Raw genomic sequence first — 24,688 nt, 5'->3', positions numbered from 1 at the left:
TAGTAAGAGCTCACATTTATGGAAAGAAGGGATTGAGGCTGGGTGCAGTGGCTCACACCTGTAATCCCAGTACTTTGGGAGGCTGAGGCAGGTGGGTCACTTGAGGTCAGGAGTTTGAGACCAGCCTGGCCAACATGGTGAAACCCATCTCTACTAAAAATACAAAAAATTAGCCAGGCATGATGGTGCTTGCCTGTAATCCCAGCTACTTGGGAAGCTGGGGCATAAGAATTGTTTGAACCTGGGAGGTGGAGAGGTTGCAGTGAGCTGAGATCGTGCCACTGCACTCCAGCCTGGTTGACAGAGTGAGACTCCAACTCACACACACACACACACACACACACACACACACACAGGAAAGGAAGAAGGGATTGAGATTAAACCCCAAGACGGACTTACTCCTAGTCAGGGTGTCAGTCCCTGGCCCAGACTACAGGGAAGCAATGCCATCGTCACCCCTGGAGATGGAGGTGAGCAGAAGCCATCCTCCTGGCTACTCCCAACTGGTAGGAAGCCAGTGCTGATTGGAGGTGGGGCTTTTTGGGACCCGCTCCCATCCCTACCAAAGGGTTTAACTTCTCATTGCTGTCCCTGTGTAGGTGTGAGCAGCTCCTTGGTGTGGTTGCATGTGGAGGCCTCTTGGCCAACTGCATCTGCGGCATCAGCTCCTATGGGATGGGGCCTGTGTCAGCAGCTGCAGAAAGTGTTGGCAGAGCTTGAGGATGCACCCAGTGCAGCCTCTCACACTTGCAAGGGTCCCAGCTGGCCCTACTTGACCTTGTGCAGCCTGGTGGTGGGGCGCCACTGCTTGACCCACCCTGATCCATGTTCTCTGCTTCCCATTTCTTACTTCTTGTTGTGTGGGAATCCCTCTTCCTTGGCCCCTGCTGTCCCCAAGCTGAGAAAGGCTGTTGAGAAGAGTGGCACATAGCCCATGGGCATGTCCTGTTTGAGGATTCTGGCCCGACTGAACCCATGAAGAGAATAGCCTCTCACCAGCCATCTTCCAACCTTCCCCTTCCCTTGCTGTCTTCCTCTTCCCTTCCCTTCTCTGGTCTTCTTTTCCTCCTTGTTTCTTGCCACCTTTAGAAGACTAAAATTTAATAGACTTTAATAGACTGACAATACCAAGTGTGAATCAGCTGAAACTTTCATGGAGCGTAAAATGATTTAGATGCTTTGGAAAACAGTTTCTTATGGAGTTAAACATGCACTTATCAAATGACGCAGCAATTCCACTCCTGGGTATTTTGCTCAAAAGAAATAAAAGCAGATCTATACGGAGACTTGTACATGAATTTTATAGAAGCTTTATTTATAATAGCCCCAAATTGGAAACAACCCAAATGTGTACTAGTAGATGAATGGATAAACAAATTGAGATACAGTCATACAATAAAATATTATTCAGCAACAAAAAATAATGAACTAGATTCATTCAGTGGTGATTAGATTGGAGCATACATCTGTCAAAATTTGTTGAACTATACTTTTAGAATGTGTGCGCTTTATTGAGATACAATTGTATGCAAATTATATCTCAATTAGGTTGATAAAACAATGATTTAAAATGCATAAGATATTTAGAAATAAATCTAACACATATGCGAAAGACTTACACCTAGAGAAATATAAACATTATACAAAATGTTATAGGAAAGAAAAGATAAAGAAGACATAATTAAATGAAGAGCTATACCATGTTCTTGGATAGGAAGCTTTACTATCATAAATATGTTAATTATCCTTAAACTGATCTACAGAGTTGATGCAACTACACTCAAATTCCAAATAAAAATTCACATAATTCTTGACAAGTCGATTCTAAAATTTATGGGGAAGAACAAAGGTCAAGAACAGCTAAGGAATGATGAAAAGGAAGAAATAGATACTCTCTCTTTCAGGATTATAATGTATTATAGAGTTATAGTAATTGAGAAAGTATAGTACCCACACAAGAATAGACAAACTGGCCAATGGAACAAAATAGCCCAAAATTTATTTGTAAATAAATCAATGATTTTGTTGTACAATAGAAGAGGTATGGCAGATCAGTAGTGAAAAGGACTATGCATTGGTTAACCACATGTAAAAAATAAAATTAGGTCCCCGTTCTCTCTTATACACAAAATCAGTTTCAAATTAATTTAAATTACAAATGTCAAAAGCAAAACTTTAAGAGTTTCAGAAGAAAATATTGGAGAATATTTTTCTGACCTTGGTGTAGAGAAGGATTTTTAAACAAGGTACATAAAATACTCAACATAAAAGACTGATAAATTAGATTACATTAAAACTATCAACTTTATTTTTCAAAATAGGTGATAAAGTGAAAAGATAAGCTGTAAACTTGATAATATTTGTGATATATATAAGTGATATAATAGTAATACTCAGAAATATAAAGAACACGTATAGTCCTTTAGAATAAGGCAAAACCCAATAGAAAATAAAGGCAAAAGAAAAGGAAATACACACGTAATAGACATTTAAAGAGATATTAAACTTTAACAGTAATCATGAAAATGCAAAGTAACACCAAAAATGAGATTGAATTATTTAATTGTTGAAAATTAAGACACATTAAAGAGAATATGAATCTTTTTCACATTGCTGAGCAAAATGTGAATTGTTATAATAACTTTGGAAAATAATTTTATGTTATCTTAGAAAGTTAACACCTTTATAAGATTGTGACCATCTTATGAGTCAGAAGTTCTGTTTGTAGTTGTATACAAATCCTCACATATGTGCATCGGAGGACGTGTAGAAAAATCTTCATAGCACCACCTTTGTAAGAGAAAGAAACAAAACAAACAATAATAGAATTACCTAAAGTGTGGTATAGTCACACAATGGAATACTCTAAGCATGGAATACAAATACGATAACAGAGGAATACTAGCTACATAATGTTGAATAAAGAAAGACCCTGTGTGACACCCTTTTCATAAAAAAGTAACAAAAAACTGAAACAAATATATATTTAGGCTTATGCATGTATATGATAAAACTAAGAAAAAACAAGGGAATTTTATCAACTTTAGGGAAGTGGTTACCTCTGGGGTGGTTAGTAGAGGACAGGGTAGGGAAGGACCATGGAGCTAAGTGTAAATTACTAGTAAGGTTTTAGTTTTGGGATCAGTAGGTGGGTTCATGAGTATTTCATTTTCATTCTATTATTAAATAATAAAGTAATATGCTAGTTATAAGAAATAAACTTAAAACATGAGGACATAAGTTGAAAGTAAAAGAATGTGTTAAGGTGATTGGTTAGATCAGATTGCCTTACACGTAGTAGAAGTAAATGATTTTTCCATGAAACTTATTTCAGTAGATGTGTGTATATTTGTATGTAGATAGTGATTCATGATACAACATATATTTCTTATTTAGAGTTGAGGTTAAAAAACAGTTTGACAACTAGTACCCCAAAGAGCCTTTTGCTGAGGTCCACCAGCACGTATGTACAAGCAAGTTCATGGCAGCATTGTTTGTTATAACAAAAACAAAAAAACACATGTGCTGCCTATAGGAAAATGCATATATATATGTATATCTATATCTATCTATATAGTCATACTTTGGAATACTATATGGCACTGAGAAATAAAACTACATGCATCAAAAAGATGAATCTCAAAACTAGAATGTTGAGGAGGAAAAAGCAAGTCATAGAAATGTACAAGGTGTAATGCTGTTTATATAAAACTTAAAGGTAGGCAAAACTCAACACTAGTTTAGGGATACACACATATGACATAGTAATAAAGAAAAGCAAGAGAATGACCAACATAAAAACTCAGGACAGTGGTTGCTTTGGGGATCAGATGGGGTTAGAGATGAATAGAGATGGATCAGCAAAAATCCCGCAGGGGGCTTTGAAGGTACTGGTGGGTACACAAGGATTTGTTTTATTATTGTTGCTATTGAAATCAATAAATGTAGGTTTTGCATACTCTGTTGCATGTATGAGAAATTTATAAAACAAAAGGAAAATGCTGACAGCAGCTTGTGTTCTCTAGCCCCTACTCACTCCTACAGGTTAAAGTCATTGCCTTACCCAAGAGTTCCTACCAAGTCTTGGGACTGGCATCCCCAGTCCCAATTTCTTGCCCTCCTGTCAATCTTCTACACTGCTTCTAGACAATCACATCTCATGTCAGGCCACTCTCCTGCTCAAACACTCTCTGTGGCTCCCCAGTGCCCATCCATAAGCTTAAGCTCTTCAGCTCCACACATTTCCTTCATCTGAGGTAGCCTTCCCCTCCTCCACTTTCCTTTAAGTTCCACTTCAGTCCAGAAACTTCCATTTTCCCATCTGGGGTCACAGTATGGCCCCCTTCTACCCTATGCCCCTGAGGCCTCCTGGGCAGAATTCTGTGATTGTAATGAGATGAGGTCACAGAGCCGCCAGGAAGAAGAGGCCTTAGTCCTCAGTGGCAAGGATTCTGGTAACTCTTGGGTTGGAGCTGGGCTTTGGTGCTCAAGAGAGGCTTGGAGGAGACCACAGCTCTTTCTCTATGGTGAGACTCATACACATGGCTCCCTGGTCATACAGGGATGAGGTGTCTTGGACTCCACCCAGATCTGTTGGGCATACAGCTTTTGGGAACAGGAGCAGAAAAAGGGGGGCAGTGGGAAGACAGAAGAGATTGAGATGATGTTTTGAGGTCTGTCCCCCCACACTCCATCTGCCCTAGAAGAAAGTTTGCAATGGGCTAGTGTGAACAGTTCTTGCTCTCTGGGTTGAGGGGGTGTGCATGAACTTGGTGGAGAGCAAAGAGCACGGGCTTAAAATGCAGTCTGACTCAACTGTTGGCTGGCAGGGTCACTCACTCCCCTCTTGCACGTGGTGGATGGAATGCGCCCCAGTTTGCCTGAGGAAAGACAATGGGAAAAGTCACATCCATTTGGCCAACTTCATGGGTGGTTGTGAGGCCCCAGTGAGATGGTGGAGTAAAAGCTTGTGAAAAGCATCAGACACTGTGCAAGTACGAGTTAGTGTTCCCTGGCTGTTTGTGTATTGAATGCACATGGAGGCGAGGTGCAAGAAGGGAAGGGGTCCCCTGACTTCATAGACAGCACTTCCCCTAACAGCCTTGGGGTTGGAGAAGAAGCTGGAATCTAGATCACTGTCCCTGGTTCTGATTAATGGCACTCAAGTTAAGGACATTTCTTCCTAATCCCAGATTTTAAAGTTGTTTTTTAAATTAGGAAATATTGAATTTCATTAATTTTTTTTGTACTAATTTAAATGGTTAGATGTGGTAAACTACAATAATCAGTTTCCTAGAGTTTAACTCTCCCTGTTCCTGGGATAAACCCTAGGTGATCTCGGTCCCAAAGCTCCCCTCAACAGATCGCTGTCCTGCGTTGCTACCCTTCCTGCCTGCATTCAGGCTTCCTTTGGCATCTTCTGGCCCCATGGGCACCAGGCAAGCTCACTGTGTTCTTTCAACAACCTTTGGGGATAGGAAAAATGATCACTCCCGTTTCACAGATGGAGAAAGGGATGCCCAGAGAAGCTAGGTGACCACTGGTGACAGCAGGTGGATGGGCAGCCCTGTCTGCCCTCCTCACCTCCTGACCACAGCTCCCCTCTGCCGCCCACTCCACAGTGTGAGGAATTAAAGGCAACTGTGCAGAAACACATGCAGAGCATGAGGCCCAGCAGGGAGGATCTGAACAGGCTTAATCAGGCCATCCAGAGGATGACTGTGGAAATGGGCAGCGCTGAGAGTCAGCTGAGAGGTGGGAGTGGGGGGCAACAGAGTGGCGTGGCGGGATGGTGACCATTATTTATGACAACTGCCCCTCCCCACCTACCCTTTGGATTAGATGGCTACACTTTCTCTTAGTGAATGTCTAAGCACGCAGCAGTGCAGCTACATGCATATATCATGCTTACCTTTGTCTAGGACCCTGTGCATTTTATGTAAGTAATGAACATGTAGGTAAATCTGTATGAAGACATATGATTGTTTGTACATTATTATCTTTTTACTTGTGTATGTTCATTTTTATGTGTGTATTTTGTTTTCCTCACTTAGTATTAAATTTGAGCCCGTCTTCAGAAATTGCAAAATATTATCTAGAAACCCAGTTTTCCGGGTTCTCTTTCAAAATGTGAAGATCTGGCAATGTTAAATTATGATTCTCAAATGGTAACATTTGGCTAGAGGAGAAAGGCCTCTATCATCTCTCTCTTCTTCACATGCGGTATAGGCTTCCTGGTGTACCGCAGTCCCCATCACTCCCAATCCCATCCTTTGGGTGTGAGGCAGAGGGTCCCTTGCCATTTATCTCCACCCTGGTTGCATGTTATTATCCTTGCAGAAGAGAAAAAGTGCTAGGTCAATGTTGCTAACGTAGAGAAATGCAAGTCTGAAAATATAAAAGAGGTCCTGGTGATTTCAGGAAATGGGGGAGGGCGGATGTCTTTGTGGAACTGGGTACTTCTGATATATACTTAGCCTTCACCTTCTGATGCTTCCAGCCAGGCCTCTGCAGGCATTTGCAGTTGTGAGCCTTAGAAAGGAGCTGGTCCCCCAGGATGCTTTCTTTCTCCCATTCTCTCTTAGCCTCCTCTCTTACCTCACCCCTCCCCTAGCCCTCTCACACCCCCCCGGCTCAGGTCTTGCTCCATGGAGGGAAGGGCTTCTGTGTCTGGTCTTTTCTTGCTTTCTGCAGATGCGAGTGTCTCAGGCTCGGAAGGGTATTCATAGAGAGAGATCTCCCTTGTGCAGGAATGGGTGACTCTGAGAATGGATAAGCTGCTGAGGTTCCGAGGGAGCAGAGTGAGTGGGTGGGCCATTATGGTTCAGGCTCCCACCAGCCACAGCTGTTCTGGTTTCCCAAGCAGCAAATACACTTCACCAAGGTCTTAATATTTTTCCTCCTGGAGACTATAAACTCTAGGTTCCTGTGAGAAATGGATATTCTTCTCGCTAGTTTTCCTTAGGAAACAATAACCACAGCATTACATGCCAAAGAGCATTGGATGCTTCCTGGATCCTAGCTCATATTAGAAGTTTCTCCATACTAGATGGAAAAGGCTCTCTCTCAGCCATCCTACATGTCTGGTTTCAAATCTTCACCCTGAAAGTAGCCAGGTGGGCAGGTTCTTTTTATCTTGTCATACAGACACACAAACACGAGTTTTGGAACAGGTGTGCTCACTCTTTGAGACCTTGGACAATCTCCAATCCCTCATTGGCTCTGCAGCCTCAGAGAAAGGTCTGGATCCTTAAGGGGAAAGGAGTGAGGGCCAAGAATGTCCTTCTGTCCTTGGTCTGCCCTTCACCCCCCAGGCCCTGTGAACTAGGGGAAGCCAAGGACCCACCAGCTCTGCAGAAGGAGGGTGGCTCTGGCAGTGCTAAGGGCAAACTGGCCTGGTTAGAGGCTGCACTGCAGCGAGCTAAGCAGGTTGTGACGCAGCAGCTGTGTGAGTACCGGGAGTTGATGATCCTCAAGCGGGGCCTGGACTTTGAGATTGCCTCCTACCACAAGCTGCTGGAGGGTGAGGAGAGAAGGTGACAGGTCAACTGGGAAGTGCTTCAGATGTGGCTGCGGTGAGGAGTGCAGGGGCAGGGGACAGCCACCACCCTCATCAGCCAGGGAAGGGTGCAGAGAGATGACCTGGGGGTCCAGGGACTTGTTCCTCTAGAGCTAGTTTTTCCTCACTATCGTACAGCCCTTTGAACAAAAAGTCCTAGCTGATGCGTACTTTTGGCACCTGGGACGGGGTGACCCATAGTCATCCACCCCAGTATCAGAGACCAGGGGCCGCTTTGTTCATGGAGACAGCTGCAGGGACCACGGCCTAGCCAGTGGCAATAAGGTCCCTGTGTGAAGTGCCTTCTTCTCAACTCTGCCCCTCTTCCCTGGGGAAGGTGGGGTTACATGACCAGGTGGTAGACATGGTGGGAGACAGTAGACAATGGTGGGAGACAAGGGCTGTCACCAGGCTGAGGGGAGGGAGGGGGAACTGATCTCCCATGCCTTAGGCATATTGCATTGATCACCTCCTTTACACCTCACAAAACCCTGGCGGGGAGGTCCTATTATCCTCATTTTACAGATGAGGACAGTATGTTTCAGAGAGGTTAAGTGACAGCTTTAGGGACACACAGGTGGAGTGATTCAGTGAGGCTTGAACGCTAGTCTTCAGATGATGGAGCTACCTGCTCTGCGGTCTCATTTAGAGGTTTCAAATGTCCCCATCACGGTCTCACCTTCCAAGATCAAGTCAGGCCAAAGAAAGTGTAGTTTTTTTTTCTTTTTTTGGTCTTCTCTTTCCTCCAAAGAGTCATCAACAAAAGTGAGTTATATGAATTTAAGGCAGGAGTGATCAGAGCGCGCCAGGGAGCTTGCAGGGTAGAAGGACTGCTGTCTGGGAGGGTCAGGAGTGTGTGTCCTGGGGAATGCAGAATACGAAACCTAGTAGACGGATGGACTCACCTGCTTCCTCCTTCTTCCCGCAGGCTTGGTCTGGGATTTGGGGCAGGGAGCATCAGTAAGTAAACAGTAGGCTGGCGTGGTCGGATCTTATTATCTTATTCTCCTTATTCCCTCCTTCCCCATCCACACCTTGGCATGCCTCCTCTGAAGAAGGCAGAAGGGCTGTGTTTCTGTTCCTGTGTCTGTGACAGCTCCCTCTGTGCCTCTTCTTTTGTCGGGGGCTATTTCTTCTCTCGGGGGTGACTCCGTGTTTGCGTGTGTGGGGAACGGGGTCCTGTGGTCTGTTCTTTGGGGAAGGGTCTGTGTACCTGTTCCTTTGGAGGAGTTTGTACATCTGTCTCCTGGTGGAGAGGAGGGTCTGTGTATCTATCCGCTGGAGGAGATGTCTGCAAGTCTGTCTTCTGGGGCTTGGGGTTGGGGTACGCAAGGGCTTTCCTCCCTCGGACAGTCGTCCTGCGTTTCGCAGGTCCCCACCCCGGGCTCCGCCCGCCTGCTCCAGCCCCGAGCTGGCTCCGGCTCCCTGGAGACCAGCGCCCCTGGCGGCGGCTACGCGCTCTGCGGCTCCCCTGGCTGTGGCTGTGTCGGGCGCTTCAGCTGCGGGGGCTCCCGCAGATGTTGAACCCTTCCGGCCTCGCTCCGGAGAAGACAAGGAACCCTCAGCTTCTGCCCTAAAGACTTAGCCCTCTTGTCTCAGATGCCCCCTCCCATAGAGCTGACCCCACATCATCTTTCCTTTTTGCCCCCCATACCGGGGCGTGAGGCGTTGGAGCACAGTTTATGGGACTATGACCATCCCCAGTGCAGATGGCCTGGATGCTGGTGCCGCTGGGTAGAGGTGGTTGGCCAGCTTACCTGGACCAAGAACCCTGCCCCCCTGAACTGCCCCCTCCCCTTCTTTCCAGGGACTTTTCTTCAATAAAAAGTTGTGCAGTGGTCTTAGCTGCCAGGCATTTAAACCTGGATTCTCCAGGCCATTCCCAGAGCGCAGACAAACCTGGCTATTATGGTGGAGGGGTCAGGGCAAGAACAATATCAGGATGCAACCTTCTCCCCTCCTGGTGTGCGGGTCTGTGTGACTTAAGTGTATGGTGATTCGATATTATAGAACCAGGATCTTTAGGATGGGGAGCCCGGAGTCCATGGGGAAAGCGAGAGAAAGGGTTCATTCATGCAGAAGGGTCTAGCCGGGGCCCATAGCTTCTGGTCAGCAGAGCTGAGAATTCCGTTCTCCATCCATCCATTCACTCTGCACGTACTTACTGAATGGCCTCATAGTGCTTGGTGCAGGGGACAGGATGGTGAGGAAGACACTCTAGGATTCCTGGAGATGAGGTTCTGGGTAGGGAGGTGGGCCATAGATGAGGAAACCGAGCAAAAACAGAAAAGGGTGGGATGGGGATTGGGTCAGTGCCTTCTAGCTCCCTGATGGGGCACTTGAGGACAGGTGGCCCTTGCAGATGGGGGGCTGGAGAGATATGAACATAGCTGGGTGGCCCAAGCCTGGGTTCTGGTTTAACACACAATTGGGCCACCCAGTTCTGTTAATATGATCTGGTGGTGGGCAGGGGAACAACACACTGGGGTGGAGAAAAATGTGGGCTGTGAAATCAGATGGAGGCTTCGGCTGTGTCTCTACTTCAGATCTAGGGTGGAAGTTGGTCCAAGTTTTTACAAGGCATTGAACTTTGGGGGTCGGAAGATAGACCAGTCTGGGGAGTGGGGTGGCTAGATAAAGGCTGAGTTTCTGTGTTCTTTCCCTGCCACACAGGCCCAAGAGAAGCTTCTATACAGTGAGCCCACATTCCTTTCTATTGCATGAAATTACATCATCAATGCAACAATAGTTTCTGCTTTCTATGTCCCTGGGTGGGGCTAAAGTGCGTCATTGGCCAGAGGTCTGGGCTTTACCTTTTAAGGCACTCTAGTGCCAGAGTGTCTGCTGTGTTCTTCTGGGTGCCTGCCCGGAGGACAGGTATCCAAAAGGCCCTCTTCTTGTGTAAACAGAAAAGTCTCATGCAAGAGGAATGGGACTGAAACTTGGCTGCCAGGCTGCCACCCTCCTGAGGTGTAGGAGGCATGGCCCCACTGGGCTCACACATCAGTCCTGGTTGATAAATACTGACCTGCCAACACTCGCAAATGCACAGAAGCTGCCTGAAGATCATTTCAAGATTCTTTAGTCCAGCTCTGTGCTCCTTGCATTTTGCAAGGGGATCATGATATTCTGCACTATTCAAGGCCAATTTTCTCCAGCTCCTGCTGTGATGATCGTCAACAAGGGAACTTCATGGGAATTGTAGGCAGGATCTAGGATGTACATTCTGCAACCTGCGTCATTCAGGACTGGTTACTCACATTTTCCCTTTGCAAATACTGAACCTGGACTTGCCTGATGTCAATCCAGAAGATCCCCAGGGCTTTGGGGTCAGGTTTGAGTTTCTTCCTGGGCCAGGGCCATGTGGGTCACAAGCAGTGTTTGTGGTTTGGAGACTAATTCCCTGAGAGGCTCCCCTGGCCATGGGCCACATTCCAGCCTGGGGTGGGAGGAAACTGCCTAGTACATTTATGGAGAGTCATTCTCCAGCGCATTTATAAGCTTTGTGAGTTGGGGTGGCTTTTGAAGGGAGGAGGGTTGTCCTCGGTTCAGTCATTGCTTCTCAGCAGGAGGGCACCATAAGGCATAGTCCTCTGTTGGCTCTCCATGCCTGCCTCACACTCCATCGTACTTGAACATGTCAGATGCTAACTTAGCTGTGGTCATGTCTCTATCTGAGCCCCTGGAGGGCCGTGAAGGTCTCATCCATTCCCAGGGTCTGCCACAGAGTAGATGTGATGAGGTTGAGGCTCCATGGTCCTGGTTGGTGTGTCCTGTCCTGAGATGTATCGGGCCCTGTTTTTGACCATTAGCATGTTGCATTCTGCATAATCCCTTGGAATTCTCTTGTGGAGTCTAAATGCAGTCCTTCCTGCTGTGATTTCAGCAGCAAGAGATCAACCAGACCAACCTGGAGTAAGGAAGGAAGGGCCTGGATCCTGTTCCCAGTCTTGTTCTTACCTTGATCAAACTCTTCACCTGTTTCTGGGCCTCAGTCCTGCCCTCCTCTAGATCTAAATTGTGAAGATTCATGTTTTCCTTCTTATTTAATTTTAAATTTATTTTTGTAGATATGAAGTCTTGTTCTATCACTCAGGCTAGAGTACAGTGGCATGATTATAGCTCACTGCAGTCTCGACCTCCTGGACTCAAGTGATTCTCAGTAGCTGGGACTACAGTCGCATGCCTCCATACTCTGCTAATTAAAAAAAAAATGTCTGTAGAGATGGGGTCTCACCTTGTTGCCCAGGCTGGTCTCAAACTCTTGGCCTCAAGTAATCCTCCTGCCTCAGCCTCCCAAAGTGCTGGGATTACAGGTGCGAGCCACTGTGCTTGGCTTTATTTTTCCTTATTTTCTTCCCTACTTAGTCCCTCTGAGCCAAAGGTTAGCTGCAAAATAGAATAGTAACTCTCAGAGGGTTGTTTGAGAAAAGATACTGCTGCATGTAAAGTGCTTAAAGCATAGAAAGTTATATAAGTGTAACTATTATTTCACTTACTGGAATTCTTTAGAAGATTTTGAGCCTCCCGCCCCTGCTTTTGTTTTGTGAGACGGAGTCTCGCTTTGTTGTCCAGGCTGGAGTGCGGTGGTGCTATCTCGGCTCACTGCAAGCTCTGCCTCCTGGGTTCACACTATTTTCCCACCTCAGCCTCCCAAATAGCTGGGACTATAGGCACCTGCCACCAAGCCTGGCTAATTTTGTTTTTGTATTTTTAGTAGAGATGAGGTTTCACCGTGTTAGCCAGGTCTCGATCTCCTGACCTTGTGATCCGCCCACCTCGGCCTCCCAAAGTGCTAGATTACAGGCGTGAGCCATGGTACCTGGCCAAGTTTTGAGCCCCTTTAAAGAAAGCTCTACAAAGTCTAAGGGTGGCTGACCTCCCTCTGCCCCACCTGGAGTGAGAGTGATGGTAGGGCAGGAGGACTAAGTAGGCAAGCCTAGGGGTTAGAGCAAGGGCTCCTTAGCCAGGGGGGACCTCCCTAGTTTGACTCCCAGCAGCATCGCCCATTACTACTCCCACTTTAGCCCCAATCCCCATTGGTGACCCCTACCTCACCAGCACACATGGGTCTACCCATGTACCCACATGCACTCACATCCACATGTACCCACAAATCTCCCCTTTTCAGCACATAGATGCACACATGTTCACATGTATAATCACATATTTAGAAACCCTCACCATCTCTCTCACACATGCATTTCCACATAGGTGCCTGGAATGTGCATGTACCTGGATGCTATCATATTGCTCCATTCACAGTTACCTCTAGGCATTGAGCAACACAGAATGAATGAATACACAAAAAACATGCGCATACACTGCACAGTTGCATGAAACCTGGAATCCCCATTTCCCTCTAGCCCCTAATCCTGTCCCACCTCTCCCAAAGAATAACACAGTTGGCTGAGCGCGGTGGCTCACGCCTGTAATCCCAGCACTTTGGGAGGCTGAGGCGGGCGGATCACTAGGTCAGGAGTTTGAGACCAGCCTGGCCAATAAGGTGAAACACCATCACTACTAAAAATACAAAAAGTAGCCAGGTGTGGTGGTGGGCACCTGTAGTCCCAGCTACTCGGGAGGCTGAGGCAGGAGAATCGCTTGAACTTGAAAGGTGGAGGTTGCAGTGAGCTGAGCCCATACCACTGCACTCCAGCCTGGGCGACAGGGCGAGACTCTGTCTCACAAAAAAAAAAAAAAAAAGAAAAAAGAAAGAAAAAAAGAATAATAGAGCTTTAAATTGGTAAGGGATGTTAGCAGCCACCTAATCCAAGCATTTTCTTTCTTTCTTTTTTTTTTTTTTGAGATAGTCTCGCTCTTGTTGCCCAGGCTGGAGTGCAATAGCGCCATCTTGGCTCACTGCAACCTCTGCCTCCCGGGTTCAAGTGATTCTCCTGTCTCAGCCTCCCAAGTAGCTGGAATTACAGGCATGCACCACCAGGCCTGGCTAATTTTTTGTATTTTCAGTAGAGATGGGGTTTCTCCCTGTTGGTCAGGCTGGTCTTGAACTCCTGACTTCAGGTGATCCACCTGCCTCGGCCTCCCAAAGTGCTGGGATTACAGGCGTCAGCCATCGCCCCCAGCCCCCAACATTTTATTTCACTAGCAGATACACTAAGGCCCAGAGAGGGGAACTGACTTGCTAAAGGTCACACAGTGAGATGTTGCATTTTCTTCACCATTCTGCACCCAGGGAATTATGTGTTTGATTCCTTCCTGCCTTGCTCCTCTGCCTGAGCCTGTGCAGGAATGGGAACCTAGAGGGAGGTGAGGGTTGTAGGACTGGAGTAGGAAGGAAGAGAGAGAAGGTCAGAGCTAGAGGTAGGGTGAGGGAGTGAAATACGGCAGGTCACTAAGGCCCAGTTGGGCTGAAGTTGGGAGAGGTGAGAAGTCCATCAGGACTGGAGTTGCAGTTGGTTTCTGAACTAGGGAGGGATGGAGCTGGTGCTTGAGTCTCAGGTCTGGACTTCTGACAGGGGCTGCTGCTGCTGCTTCTCGTTTTTTTATTTTTTTGAAACATGATCTTGCTCTGTTGCCCACGCTGGAGGCGGTGGCTCAAACATGGCTCACTGTGCAGCCTCAACCTCCTGGGCTCAAGCTGTCCTGCTTCAGCCTCCTAAGTAGGTGGAACTATAGGTGCACACCACCTTTCCTAGCTAATGTTCTTATATTTTACAGAGACAGAGTCTCACTATATTGTGCGAGCTGATCTCTAACTCTGGGGCTCAAGCAACCTTTTCACCTTGGCCTCCTAAAGTGTTGGGATTATAGGTGTGAGCCACTGCACCTGGCCTAGGACCAGCTTTTGAGCTGTGTGATGTCACAGCATAGAGGGCTGGTTGCAATGATTGATCACAAATTCTGGAACTTTCCAGGATTCTGTCCTGCTCAGAATTCCATCAGGGGTGGCTGAGAGACCTTGGTTTGATTCTAGCCTTTACAAGAGACTTTGTTTTTTTTCAGTCCACTCACTTCTGGTCTCTTAATATTCTTAATCATTTCTAGTGCCCAGAAGGGTAGGGGTGGGAGACTCCCATTTCTGCTGCATTTTCTGGGCCTTGGACTGGAAGTGTAGAGATTCACCCTGGCCTAAAGATATATGTTCAGGGAGTCACCTTGGCCCATAGTGGGGCTGAGCTGTCATCTTCCCCTTCCCCTACCTCATCAGTGTCAAGAGAATACTTCCATGCATGAAGGAGCTGAATGGCCCTGGTAACCACGGAGATTTCTCTCTGTACTTGCAATCTCTGATCACAGATATAAGTATAATAAGAGGTTGGCCATAAGAGGCCCTGATCCCTAGAGGGACTTCTACTTTACATTCTGCAAAAGAATAACACTAATGATAAAAAATAGAGTGATAATTTTGTGGCATACACTATGTAAGCCTTTTACATATATGAAATCCTTTAATCCACTCATCAAATTATGAGGTAGTTGCCCTTTCTATCATCCTCATTTTAGAGGTGTGGAAGCAGGCACAGAGAGGGTAAATACATTGCCCAGCCCCACTCAACTAGGAAGGACCAGGGCCCAGCTTGGGGCCCAGGCAGTCTGGCTGGAGTCTGTGTCCCCTCTCTATGCCACATCATCTTGCTATGTGCTGTTTTCTGTCTTTGAGGAAATGTATTAGCTATGGCAGGTCTCCAAAACCCCAGAGTGACTCCGTTTAAAAGAAAAACAAAGCCAATGTCAAAGACTTTTTGAACCTTTAAATCATATTCATGTGTTCACCCCTTAAAGAATTCCAATAAATTACTCAGGCATGAGTCTTCCCTGTCAAAGCAATGGGTGATGTTGCCTCAAGCTTTGAGTGATTGGTGAATCTGGTTTTCATGATCCATCAGTTTCCAGATATGCACGAGATGTTTTCTGGGAGACAGCTGCAGTTTAGTGAAATGAGCACTAGCGACACACACAGGGCTTAAACCCCAGATGAACCACCCAACTAAGTGGGGGACCCTGCCGCAAATACTGAGTGCCTCTGAACTCTGGCTTCTTCATCTGCAAGGTGTATCATTAGGGTTGTGTGGATAAAGTTACATCAAATAGGGGCCTAGCACAACTCCTGGCTAAATCTGAACCTTCTCTGAGGCAAGGGATAGAGAACTGTACTGGAGACCCTTGGCCTGGGCCTTTCGCTGCTTCATGTGACTTTGGGGACCCTCCCTAACCCCGACCCCTGAGGAGGGCAATAGAGACGCAGACAAGACCCAGGTTGGCTACATTAATTTATTGAAACACAGATCAAGGGCAGAGGAAGAAGGGGAGAGGCAGGAAGGCAGTGGCCATGGGCAAGGTTCTGGTCCTGGCCCTTCCTGCTCCTGAGGCCCCTTCCTGTGGGTGCCAGGGGACTTCTTTCTAGGGTAGCCTTTCCCATTGTGGAGTGGCAGAGCCCAGAAGTGGGGGATCACACAGAGAAATGCGAAGCCAGGGGTGGGAGGGGTCTTTCAAAGTGCAGGAGAAGTAGCTGAGCACTTGCTCCAGGCGCCTGGACTGGACGGGCCGAGCAAGGCAGGGCAGGAAAAATGCCTGGGGCCTGGGACTTGAGTTGGGGTGCCTAACATTTCCGGCAGCTGCTGCCGCAAGACCCCACACCCAAGGAACTGATACCACTGGAGCCCATGCCGCAGGAACCCACTCCGCAGGTGGTGTTCAACTGGCCACAGGGTGCACACAAGCCGGTGCTCACCGCCACGTTCCCATTGCACGGAGCGCTGCAGACACTGCCAGTCACTGGCCGGGAGCCTGACACGCAGAGGTCCCCGCACACGACCCCGCCCCGGGAGCTGCTGACACCTGTGAACCCCGAAGGCTGAATCAAAATTCTGGAGAGCAAGCCATCCTGCCTCCCTGACCACCGCCCCTGCCCAAGACCTGAGCTCTGGTATGAAAAGTCAGAAGCATCTTTAGTGCACAATTGTAGGTCCATCTAGTCCAAGAGATGGGGTCTTTCAGGTGTCTGACCCCAAATCCCTCCTGTTGTGATGCCAACCCACTCTTTTACATTCAATCTCAGTGACACTCCTTTTTTCCAAACTCTGCCCTCCATCACAGGGAGGTAGTAAATCTGTCCACACCGGACCCCAAATACTCACAGACATTCACAGCCCCAACGCCTTCACATAGCCTGAGGGCAAAAGAGAAAAAGCAACATTAGTAACTGCCCCAGAGTGGCTGAAAAAACTCCCCAGGTCGTAGAGTAGTGTCCACAATTGGTCAATTAAGAACGGAGTCTGAGAGAAAACCTTGCCTCAGACAAACTCACACACCAGCCCTCCCCACAACGGAAGTGAATAATAATAATTTTTTTTTCCCCCAGAGCCCTGGCCTTTGCTCAGCCAAGGCCAAGGGTAGGCTTGTGCCAGGGATGGGGAAGGGTGGCTCTGGGCCAGGCTTGGTTGGGCCCACCTCTGCTCCTCGCCCTCCAGCAGGCGCCTGTAGGTGGCGATCTCGATGTCCAGGCCCAGCTTGGAGTTCATCACCTCCTGGTACTCCCTGATCAGGCAGGCCATGTCCTGCTTGGCCTTCTGCAGGGCGCCCTCCAGCTCGGCCAGCTTGCAGCGCGCGTCGCTGAGGGCCGCCTCACCCTGCTGCTCAGACTGGGCCACCGCGGCCTCCAACTTGGAGTTCTGAAGACAACAGAGAGAACAAGGTAGATCAGAATCCCTGGGTCTCTCTGATGCTTACCTGGATGACACCATGCTCCCACCAAGCTGGGAGCACCCCAGAACAGAGCCTCTCGCCTTCATCACCTGGGACTCACTGAGAGACCACAACCAGGGACTCTACATGGACAAAGGGGCTGGAGAATGAATGCTGAGATCCAGATAGGGCACACATAGGCTATGTGACAATGGTTAGGCCCTCGGTCTCTCTGACCTTGGGCACAGATGCCCCATACCTGGCACTTGGCGTTCTCCACCTCGGCCGTCAGCCTCTGGATCATGCGGTTCAGCTCGTTGATCTCCTCCTTGGTGCGGCGCAGGGTCTCCCCATGCCTGATCACCGTGGCCTTCATCTCCTCACACTGGGGGAAGTAGAGATGCTCATGAGGCTCAGGGTGGGACTTCCCATCCATTCAGGGCACCACGGATGATTGTGCAGGTTGTACAGTGCTCAGCCTGTGCAACCACACATGGCAGTCCTGCCCTGCCACCCTAACCTCAGAGTGGCAGCCATCTCTTCTCATCCCCAGGGACCAGCATCCCCAGAAAAGGAAGCCTATTTAATAGATACCTCACATCCCTCCCACTGCCATGTCTAGCAGGCAGGTGTCCTGTGCCACTCACCTTGCTGCGGTACCAGGACTCGGCCTCGGCCCGGCTGCGGGTGACAATGTCGTCGTACTGTGCCTTGATCTCAGCGACGATGCAGTCCATGTTCAGGTCCCGGCTGTTGTCCAGCTTGACAACCACAGAGGTGTCTGAGATATGGGACTGGAGAATGCGGATCTCCTGCAGGAGGTGGGGGCAGTGACTTTAGTTGAGAACACAGCCCCACCCACCATGTCCTGACTCCACCTTCTCAGGCTTTCTCTGGTCCCCAGCCCTGCCCCCTCACACAGCCTCAGGGACTGCAGCCTCTACCCACATCCTGTCCAATACTCCCACCCCCAACTCTCCTCTCTGCTGGCTGCCAGGTCTCTGCCTGGCCCCTGGGCCCGCACCTCCTCATACAGCCGCCTCAGGAAGTCGATCTCCTGGATCAGGGCCTCCACGTTGGCCTCCAGGTCTGACTTGCGGAGGTAGGCGCAGTCCACATCCTGCAAAGGTGGGGAGTGTTGGAGCTCAGAGGACCCTGGTAATGTAGCCCCCAGACTCGTCTCTCTGCCCATCCATTCCATGCAGCCAGGGGAAAGCAGTCCCCAGTGTCCCATTCCCATGCCTCTCCTTCCCTTCTGCCCTTCCTGGGATGAGCTGGCATCCTCTGCCCCTTTGAGGACAAATCCTGTTTGCTTTGGGCATGACTCACCAGCCTTTCACCCCTCCTTGCCCTCCTGTCTCTCCCTTCTCCCCCCTCCTGCTCCAGGAAGCCTGCCCAGACTGACCCCCTGCTCTCACACCTTGACCCTTTCCTGTCCTTCAGTAGTGCTCCAAGAACCCAGTTCCTGCTCCTGGTTCTGCTCCATCCTCTCTTAGACCCTAGGATTGTGTCTGTGCCGCAAGGTCAGACTCCCCAAAATGCTAGACAGACTGCACTGTCTCTCAGCAGAGACATTGTATCTGCTATGGCTCCAGGGGACTCAGCAACAGACCACAACCTCTGGAGCAGAGCAGGACACACAGAGGACAGTGCAGCCATCCCCTCGCCCAAGGCAGGTGCTGGTAGATGTTCCAAGGTCATTGCCCTTTGACAAGACCCTGGATACTCCATCCAGTGACCTGCACCTGGGCAGTCCTATCCTGCTGTGGAAAGGTCATTGTGCTCCACACTGAGGTTGAGACCCCCTGTGTCTCCCCAGGAAGAGCCTGTCATTCTGAGATCCCACAGATCTGTGCTTCTCAATCCTGTGTCACTTGCCTTCTTCAGAGCCACAAACTCGTTCTCAGCTGTTGCTCTCAGAGAAACCTCCTCCTCATACCTGAGGCAGAGCAGAGGGCAGAGAGGGGAGGTCAGGGCAAGGCAGGTCTTTGCAGAGCCCCCATCACATCACACTTCATCACAGCCATGGGGACAGTACTAGAAACACCCCCACACAGCCCGGGCCTGGCAAGCTAGCTGAGTCCTTTCCGGTTGGATGTGGGATGTCTCTGGGATTCTCTCTCCACTTTGAACTGGGGAGGAAGAGGGCTCACCTGGTACCTCCCAGTCCTGTTCCCAAAGGGTCTCTGAGGTCCCCCAGGAGGCAAATAGGACTCAGCCCCCAACCCCATCCTGGGAGTAAACAGCATATCCTCCTGGGGCCTGTAGCCCCAGCCTCCCTTCACTGGTATGAATCCCAGCTCAGGTGTGGGGACTCCTGGACCCGCAGACCCTCAGAACTTAGAACCGAAGGCAGTGGGAACACCCAGAGCCCCAGACCTGTCACTCGTGAGAGACCCTGGGCTCACATCTGACAGGTGCTACAGGTGTCGGGGCTGAGGGTCAGGAGAGAAGGCCTGGACCCTGCAGAGGCTTCCTCCCCACCGAGCGCAGGGGAGAGCTGCTGGGTGATGTGGCTCAGGGAAGAGAAGGCTGGAGTGGGATAGAGACAGGTAGTGGGAGTCACAGCCCTCCTCTTACACAGGTGTCTGGGCAAAGATTCCACAAATGAAAAGACCCCGCCACCCTCGGTCAACCTAGTGGTCATGGCCACTCACCCTACATGGGAGTTCGTATTGTCTAATCCAGTGTATTTAACCTAAACCCCATTCCTGTGCCCAGCATCCCTCCTGCTGTCACTCACTTCTTCTTGTAGCCCTCCAGCACCTCCTGCACGTGGTTGAGCTCTGAGGCCAGCCTCCCACTGTCAGCCTCCACGCACTCGGCCTCCCGCCGCAGAGTCTCGATGTAGCCCTCAAACAGGGGCTCCAGGTTGCTCTGGCAACACTCGCGGTTCTGGAAGAACTGCAGCTTTGTCTCCAGCAGCTTGTTCTGCTGCTCCAGGAAGCGCACCTGCCATTCAGGGCGGGAAGGAGGGACAGATGGTTTCTGGTGCCCCCAAAGACAGCTCTGGGGACCTGGTGGAGGAGGGATAGTTTAAAGGAAATCCCCAAATCTGGAGCTTATCTGAGATTGAGTAGAGGTGGGCTGTGGGAGACAGACAATTTCTGGATTTCTTGGTCATGATCTATGTCTAGATTTCCCACTCAGGAATGGAGCAAGGGCTGGGTGGTGTCAGTGCCTGCTCTCTGGGGAGCTGAGTGACCCCAAGCAGATGAACACAAGTGGAGGCTCCGCTCCTCACTCTGAAGCCAGGTGAGGCAGCATCCCTCACAGGCAGAGTACCCAGGTTCAGATCACAGATGGGATTTCTGGGGATGGTGCCAAGGAGAGGGTGTCTAAATTGAATCATCATCTGGAAGGGAGCTCAGCTGTCCCAGCTCTTCCCCTATGTCATCCGGAAGTCAGTGCACCCTACTTTCTCACCCTGGGGCTGCCCAAACCCCGCTGAGTTCAGCAGCAGTGGTCACATGTCCCCCACCCCCAAATCCCTGATGTCTAGCTTGTGCCCCAAGAGCAGCCTGGCCACACTTTTCCTCCACAAGCTCCCCCTATCTGAACTGTCAGCTGAGTCTGCGTCTTGAGTGCCTGTGTGTGTGTGTGTGTGTGTGTGTGTGTGTGTGGGTGCCTGAGTGCCTCTCCCATCAGACTGGGATCTCAGGCAGGCAGAGGTCTTTCTGACTCTGACTCCATCCTCAGTGCCCAGCCCTGGCTGTGTAGGTAGTGGGAGTTCAGGAAGGGTGTGATCCAGGACACCCACCTTGTCGATGAAGGCCGCGAACCTGCTGTTGAGGGATTTGATCTGCTCCTTCTCCTCCTGCTTCACGCACTGCGCGTTGGGGTCGATCTCCAGGTTGAGGGGTGTGAGGAGGCTCTCGTTGACCGACACGGTGGTGATGCATGGGGGGCTGGGCCCACACACGCCCCCAGAGCGGTAGCCGAAGCTGCGTCCGCAGGAGCCGGCCCTATAGCCTCCGCACACGCTGTGGCTGCCAAAGCCCCCAGTGAGGCCGCGGTAGCAGGAGATGCCACGGTAGGGGGCAGCGGTGATGCAGCAGCGGCCAGGCCGGGGCCCGCAGGCCGAGATGCAGCTGAAGGCACGGCCACCAAATCCTGATCCGCAGGTCATGGTTCTCCTGGACGTTTGGGTTGCAGAGGACAGGTAAGGGGACCTGGAGTCCTGATGGAAACTCCAATGTGCTCCTCAGGGCACCGCAGCCCTATTTATGCGCAGATTCTGAAGAGGCTTGGCTGTGAAGACGGTGTTGGGGCAATTTGTGCTTTATGGGCTTGGGTGGTTAGCCGGGTCCAACGCCTGTCTAGAATGTGCTTTAATGGTGGAGTGGCCTGCACCCTCTTCTTTGTAAAGGATGTCAGCCTTGGGCTTTAGGGGGAGTCAGCATGTTTCATCTTCAAAGTGTCTTGCCAGCAGGGCATTCCTTCATCTGCAGGTATCGGGGAGGGAAGGGGACGGCAGAGGCGAGGACGAGAAGGAGGAGCAGGGCCTGGCGAGGGGAGGAGAAGGGAGGCCAGGTGCTGGGAGAAACTGGGAGGAGGAGACCTGTGTGTTAAGTGTGATGTGGGGAGAGGGGTTTCAGGAAAGGCTGAGGCATTCATAAATACCATCCCTCATTTCCATCCCAGCTGTGGCTCAAGTGCTCCTGAAACACAAATCTGGATTTCCCCGTCTCCAGATTTTTCAGTTGGCCGCTGAAAACCATCTCACTTTCCTACCATGGGAACAATCAGCAGATTATGAAATATTTGTCTTTTATCTTTCTTATGATGAGAGCTTTGAAACATTGAGAAAAATTGGAATAATACAACATGCATGTATTGATGCTCCACCTAGTTACCCCGATTCAACAGTTAACATTATACCATATTTGCTTTCACAGTTGCCCAATTATCTGAGTGGCAGAAAGCATGGCATGTAACCCTTAAATACATTAGTAGGAATTTCTTAAGAATAAGTACTATTTTCTTATGCAGGAAAACTAACAATAATTCCAAAGCACCACTTACTATTCATCTCAGATTTAATTTTCCTAACTGTCCTAAGAATTTTAAAACTAGATTTTACATAATTTAATTTGTGGCTCTTGCCCTTATATTTTCTATAAACTAGAAATTAAATCTTGAGCTGGGATGTCCAATTTGGTAGAATATAGGCAGATGTGGCTACTTTAAGTTCGTAAAAATTAAATAAGTTAAAAATCTAGTTATTCAGTTGCACAGTCCACATTTTGAGACCTCAGCAGCTACCTGTAAGTGGTGTCTACCTTATTAAACAGTGCAAATAAAGAACACTTCTTTATTATTTATTTTTATTTGATTTATTGGTTATTTTCACATAAAATTTTGTTGGACAGCACTGGGCTAGAGGCTGGATTAGGTTTAAATTAAACATCGTTGGGTAGAATACCTCATAAAAGATGCTGTATAACTCTTATTATGTCACCCTAGGAAGCACGAAATATCAGATTGGTGATGCTAAATTGAATCACAGCTGGACGTGGTGGCTCACATCTGTAATCCCAGCACTTTGGGAGGCCAAGGCGGGTGGATCACCTGAGGTCAGGAGTTCAAGACCAGCCGCAGTGGAGGAGTTTAAGACCAGAGATGGTGAAACCCCGTCTCTACTACAAATACAAAAATTAGCCCAGTATGGTGGCACGTGCTTGTATTCCCAGCTACTTGGGAGGCTGAGGCAGGAGAATCTCTTGAACCCGGGAGATGGAGGTTGGATCACTTGAGTACATTTCCCCTGTATTTGGAAAACTGTGTAGAGAATTAGAATTAGAAAGAACTGTGTAGAGAAACATAGATCCTGGTTTGATAAGAATATGTTTCTTTTCCATTGGTCACTTACTATGTGATCATCATTATATATCATAAGTGATCTCTAATTCTCACATCAATCATATGAAATATGTACCATTATCCCCATTTTACAGATGAGGAAACCAAGGGTCAGGGAGGTTAAATAACTTGCCCAAAGTCTCCCAGCCGGTAAGTGATGGAGCCAGGAGTTGCAATGCCTTCTTACCTATAAGCTGTGACAACCCCTTGACTTCCTAATCCTTGGATAAGTTCAAGAGAGTAGTGAAAGTTGTTTAGAGGGGAATATCTGTGAATTTAGGGTGTGGGAGAGTCTATCTAAGGAAGACAGGCAGAGTCAGAGTGGGTTGGGATGGTTAGAACCATGAGGGGCCCTTTAGGGACATGTGGCACATGGTGATGTGAGGCTATTTGGGGGCTGGGAAGGAGTATGAGTTAGATGTGCAGCACCCCGTGGCTAAGAATTGAAGGACGGGATGGAAAACATCAGTTTTAGTTATTTGCATACCTCTGGTACATGACAATACTTTGATAGATTGTACTATGTTCTACTTACCCAATGAACCACCTCCACTCCAATAGAACAGGTCCTAGAAAAATTAGCTCATAAAGTACAGAGGTTTGCATTAAATTGAGGAGAAGAAAAGGGAAGTGAAATGACCTGGCTTGTAGCCCCCTGGAGCTGCTGTTCTTCAAGGGCAAAGGCAGAAAGAGTAGCCTTAGGGAATGAGAACAGGTAGGAATGATGGGAAAAGAGAGGAGAGGAAAAAAATAGAAGAGAGTAGGGCTCAGGGTAACTGTGCAAAACATTCAGAGTGTGGCCTTGTGACAGGACAAATGTGGGAGGTCACAGACTGTGTTGAGCTATCTGGTCACCCTAGAGAAGAGTATGGCACTGCTATCCCTTTGTGAGTTCAGGGCAGCTGGGCCAGCACTTTGAAGCTCTTTGTACCCTCATCTGCAATTCTGGGCACTGCCCACAATTGCGTAATGATGTCCCCAGCAAACCAGCGGTTGGATGTCCTGAGGAGCACTGTGAGTCAAAGTACATCTCATCCACACTTCACCTTTTCTACCAGTATAACTCCTTATAAAAATGACATGTATAAACACAAGCTAATTACTAATGGCTGGTCCTTACTAAGCAATTTTAAAGATGTAAGAAGCAATTTAAAACAAGTTATGAAAAATTCAAACGTTGATACCATTTCATTGAGCTTCAGGAATTAATTGCTGCTAATTTTGAAGACCTAAAAGACTTGTTTTCTTCAGAGTAAAAAAACCTTGTCATGGGGAAGGGAGGAGGGGAGGGAAGATGGCAGAGAGGAGGGGAGGGAAGATGGCAGAATCTCCACTCTATGGTCTTGGCTCTGGCAAGGTAAAGAGGAAAGATTTAACTTTATGGAGGTAACAATTATTTTTATTGTGAAATATTTCAACACAAAAGAATGTATAGGTGGTTAGATCTGTACCAATACCTACCGCTTACAGGAAAAAATAGAACATGTGTATATTTCAGGAGCTTCCTATGCACCTTGTTCTGATTGTACCCTACTCCTTCCTGGCCTAGGGTGACTCCTCTCCTGCATTCTGTGTTTAATTATTCCCTTGCTTTTCTTACAATTTTAGAACCAATGTACT

At 48.6% G+C, this 24,688-nt stretch overlaps 1 protein-coding gene across 1 annotated transcript; it reads right to left on the bottom strand.

The window, feature by feature from the left end:
- Positions 1–15,779: 15,779 nt before the first annotated feature.
- Positions 15,780–21,379, bottom strand: LOC108521566 (keratin, type II cuticular Hb1). Its single transcript, XM_017861442.1, has 9 exons — positions 20,967–21,379; positions 19,950–20,158; positions 19,085–19,145; positions 18,231–18,326; positions 17,854–18,018; positions 17,466–17,591; positions 16,973–17,193; positions 16,660–16,691; positions 15,780–16,360 (listed from the first exon to the last, which is right to left on the bottom strand). Exons 1-9 carry the CDS (start codon positions 21,333–21,335, stop codon positions 16,122–16,124), a joined length of 1,518 nt encoding a protein of 505 aa, XP_017716931.1. The 5' UTR covers positions 21,336–21,379; the 3' UTR covers positions 15,780–16,121.
- Between the last annotated feature and the right edge of the window lie 3,309 nt (positions 21,380–24,688).

Source organism: Rhinopithecus bieti, unplaced genomic scaffold (assembly GCF_001698545.2).
Source record: "Rhinopithecus bieti isolate Rb0 unplaced genomic scaffold, ASM169854v2 scaffold_56806, whole genome shotgun sequence".
Classification (NCBI taxonomy): Eukaryota; Metazoa; Chordata; class Mammalia; order Primates; family Cercopithecidae; genus Rhinopithecus; species Rhinopithecus bieti.
The sequence above is the reverse complement of the archived record's forward strand: the minus strand, read 5'-3'. Positions and strand labels throughout refer to the sequence as shown.

Bases quoted from the DNA above. Each gene is read 5' to 3' on its own strand.
- LOC108521566 (XM_017861442.1), bottom strand. From the start codon at position 21,335: ATGACCTGCGGATCAGGATTTGGTGGCCGTGCCTTCAGCTGCATCTCG. The intron at 18,019-18,230 runs GTGCGGGCCCAG...CACCTCCTGCAG, and splicing joins TGAGGCGGCTGTATGAGGAG to GAGATCCGCATTCTCCAGTC. The intron at 16,692-16,972 runs GTGGGCCCAACC...TTTTGCCCTCAG, and splicing joins CTGGAGGGCGAGGAGCAGAG to GCTATGTGAAGGCGTTGGGG.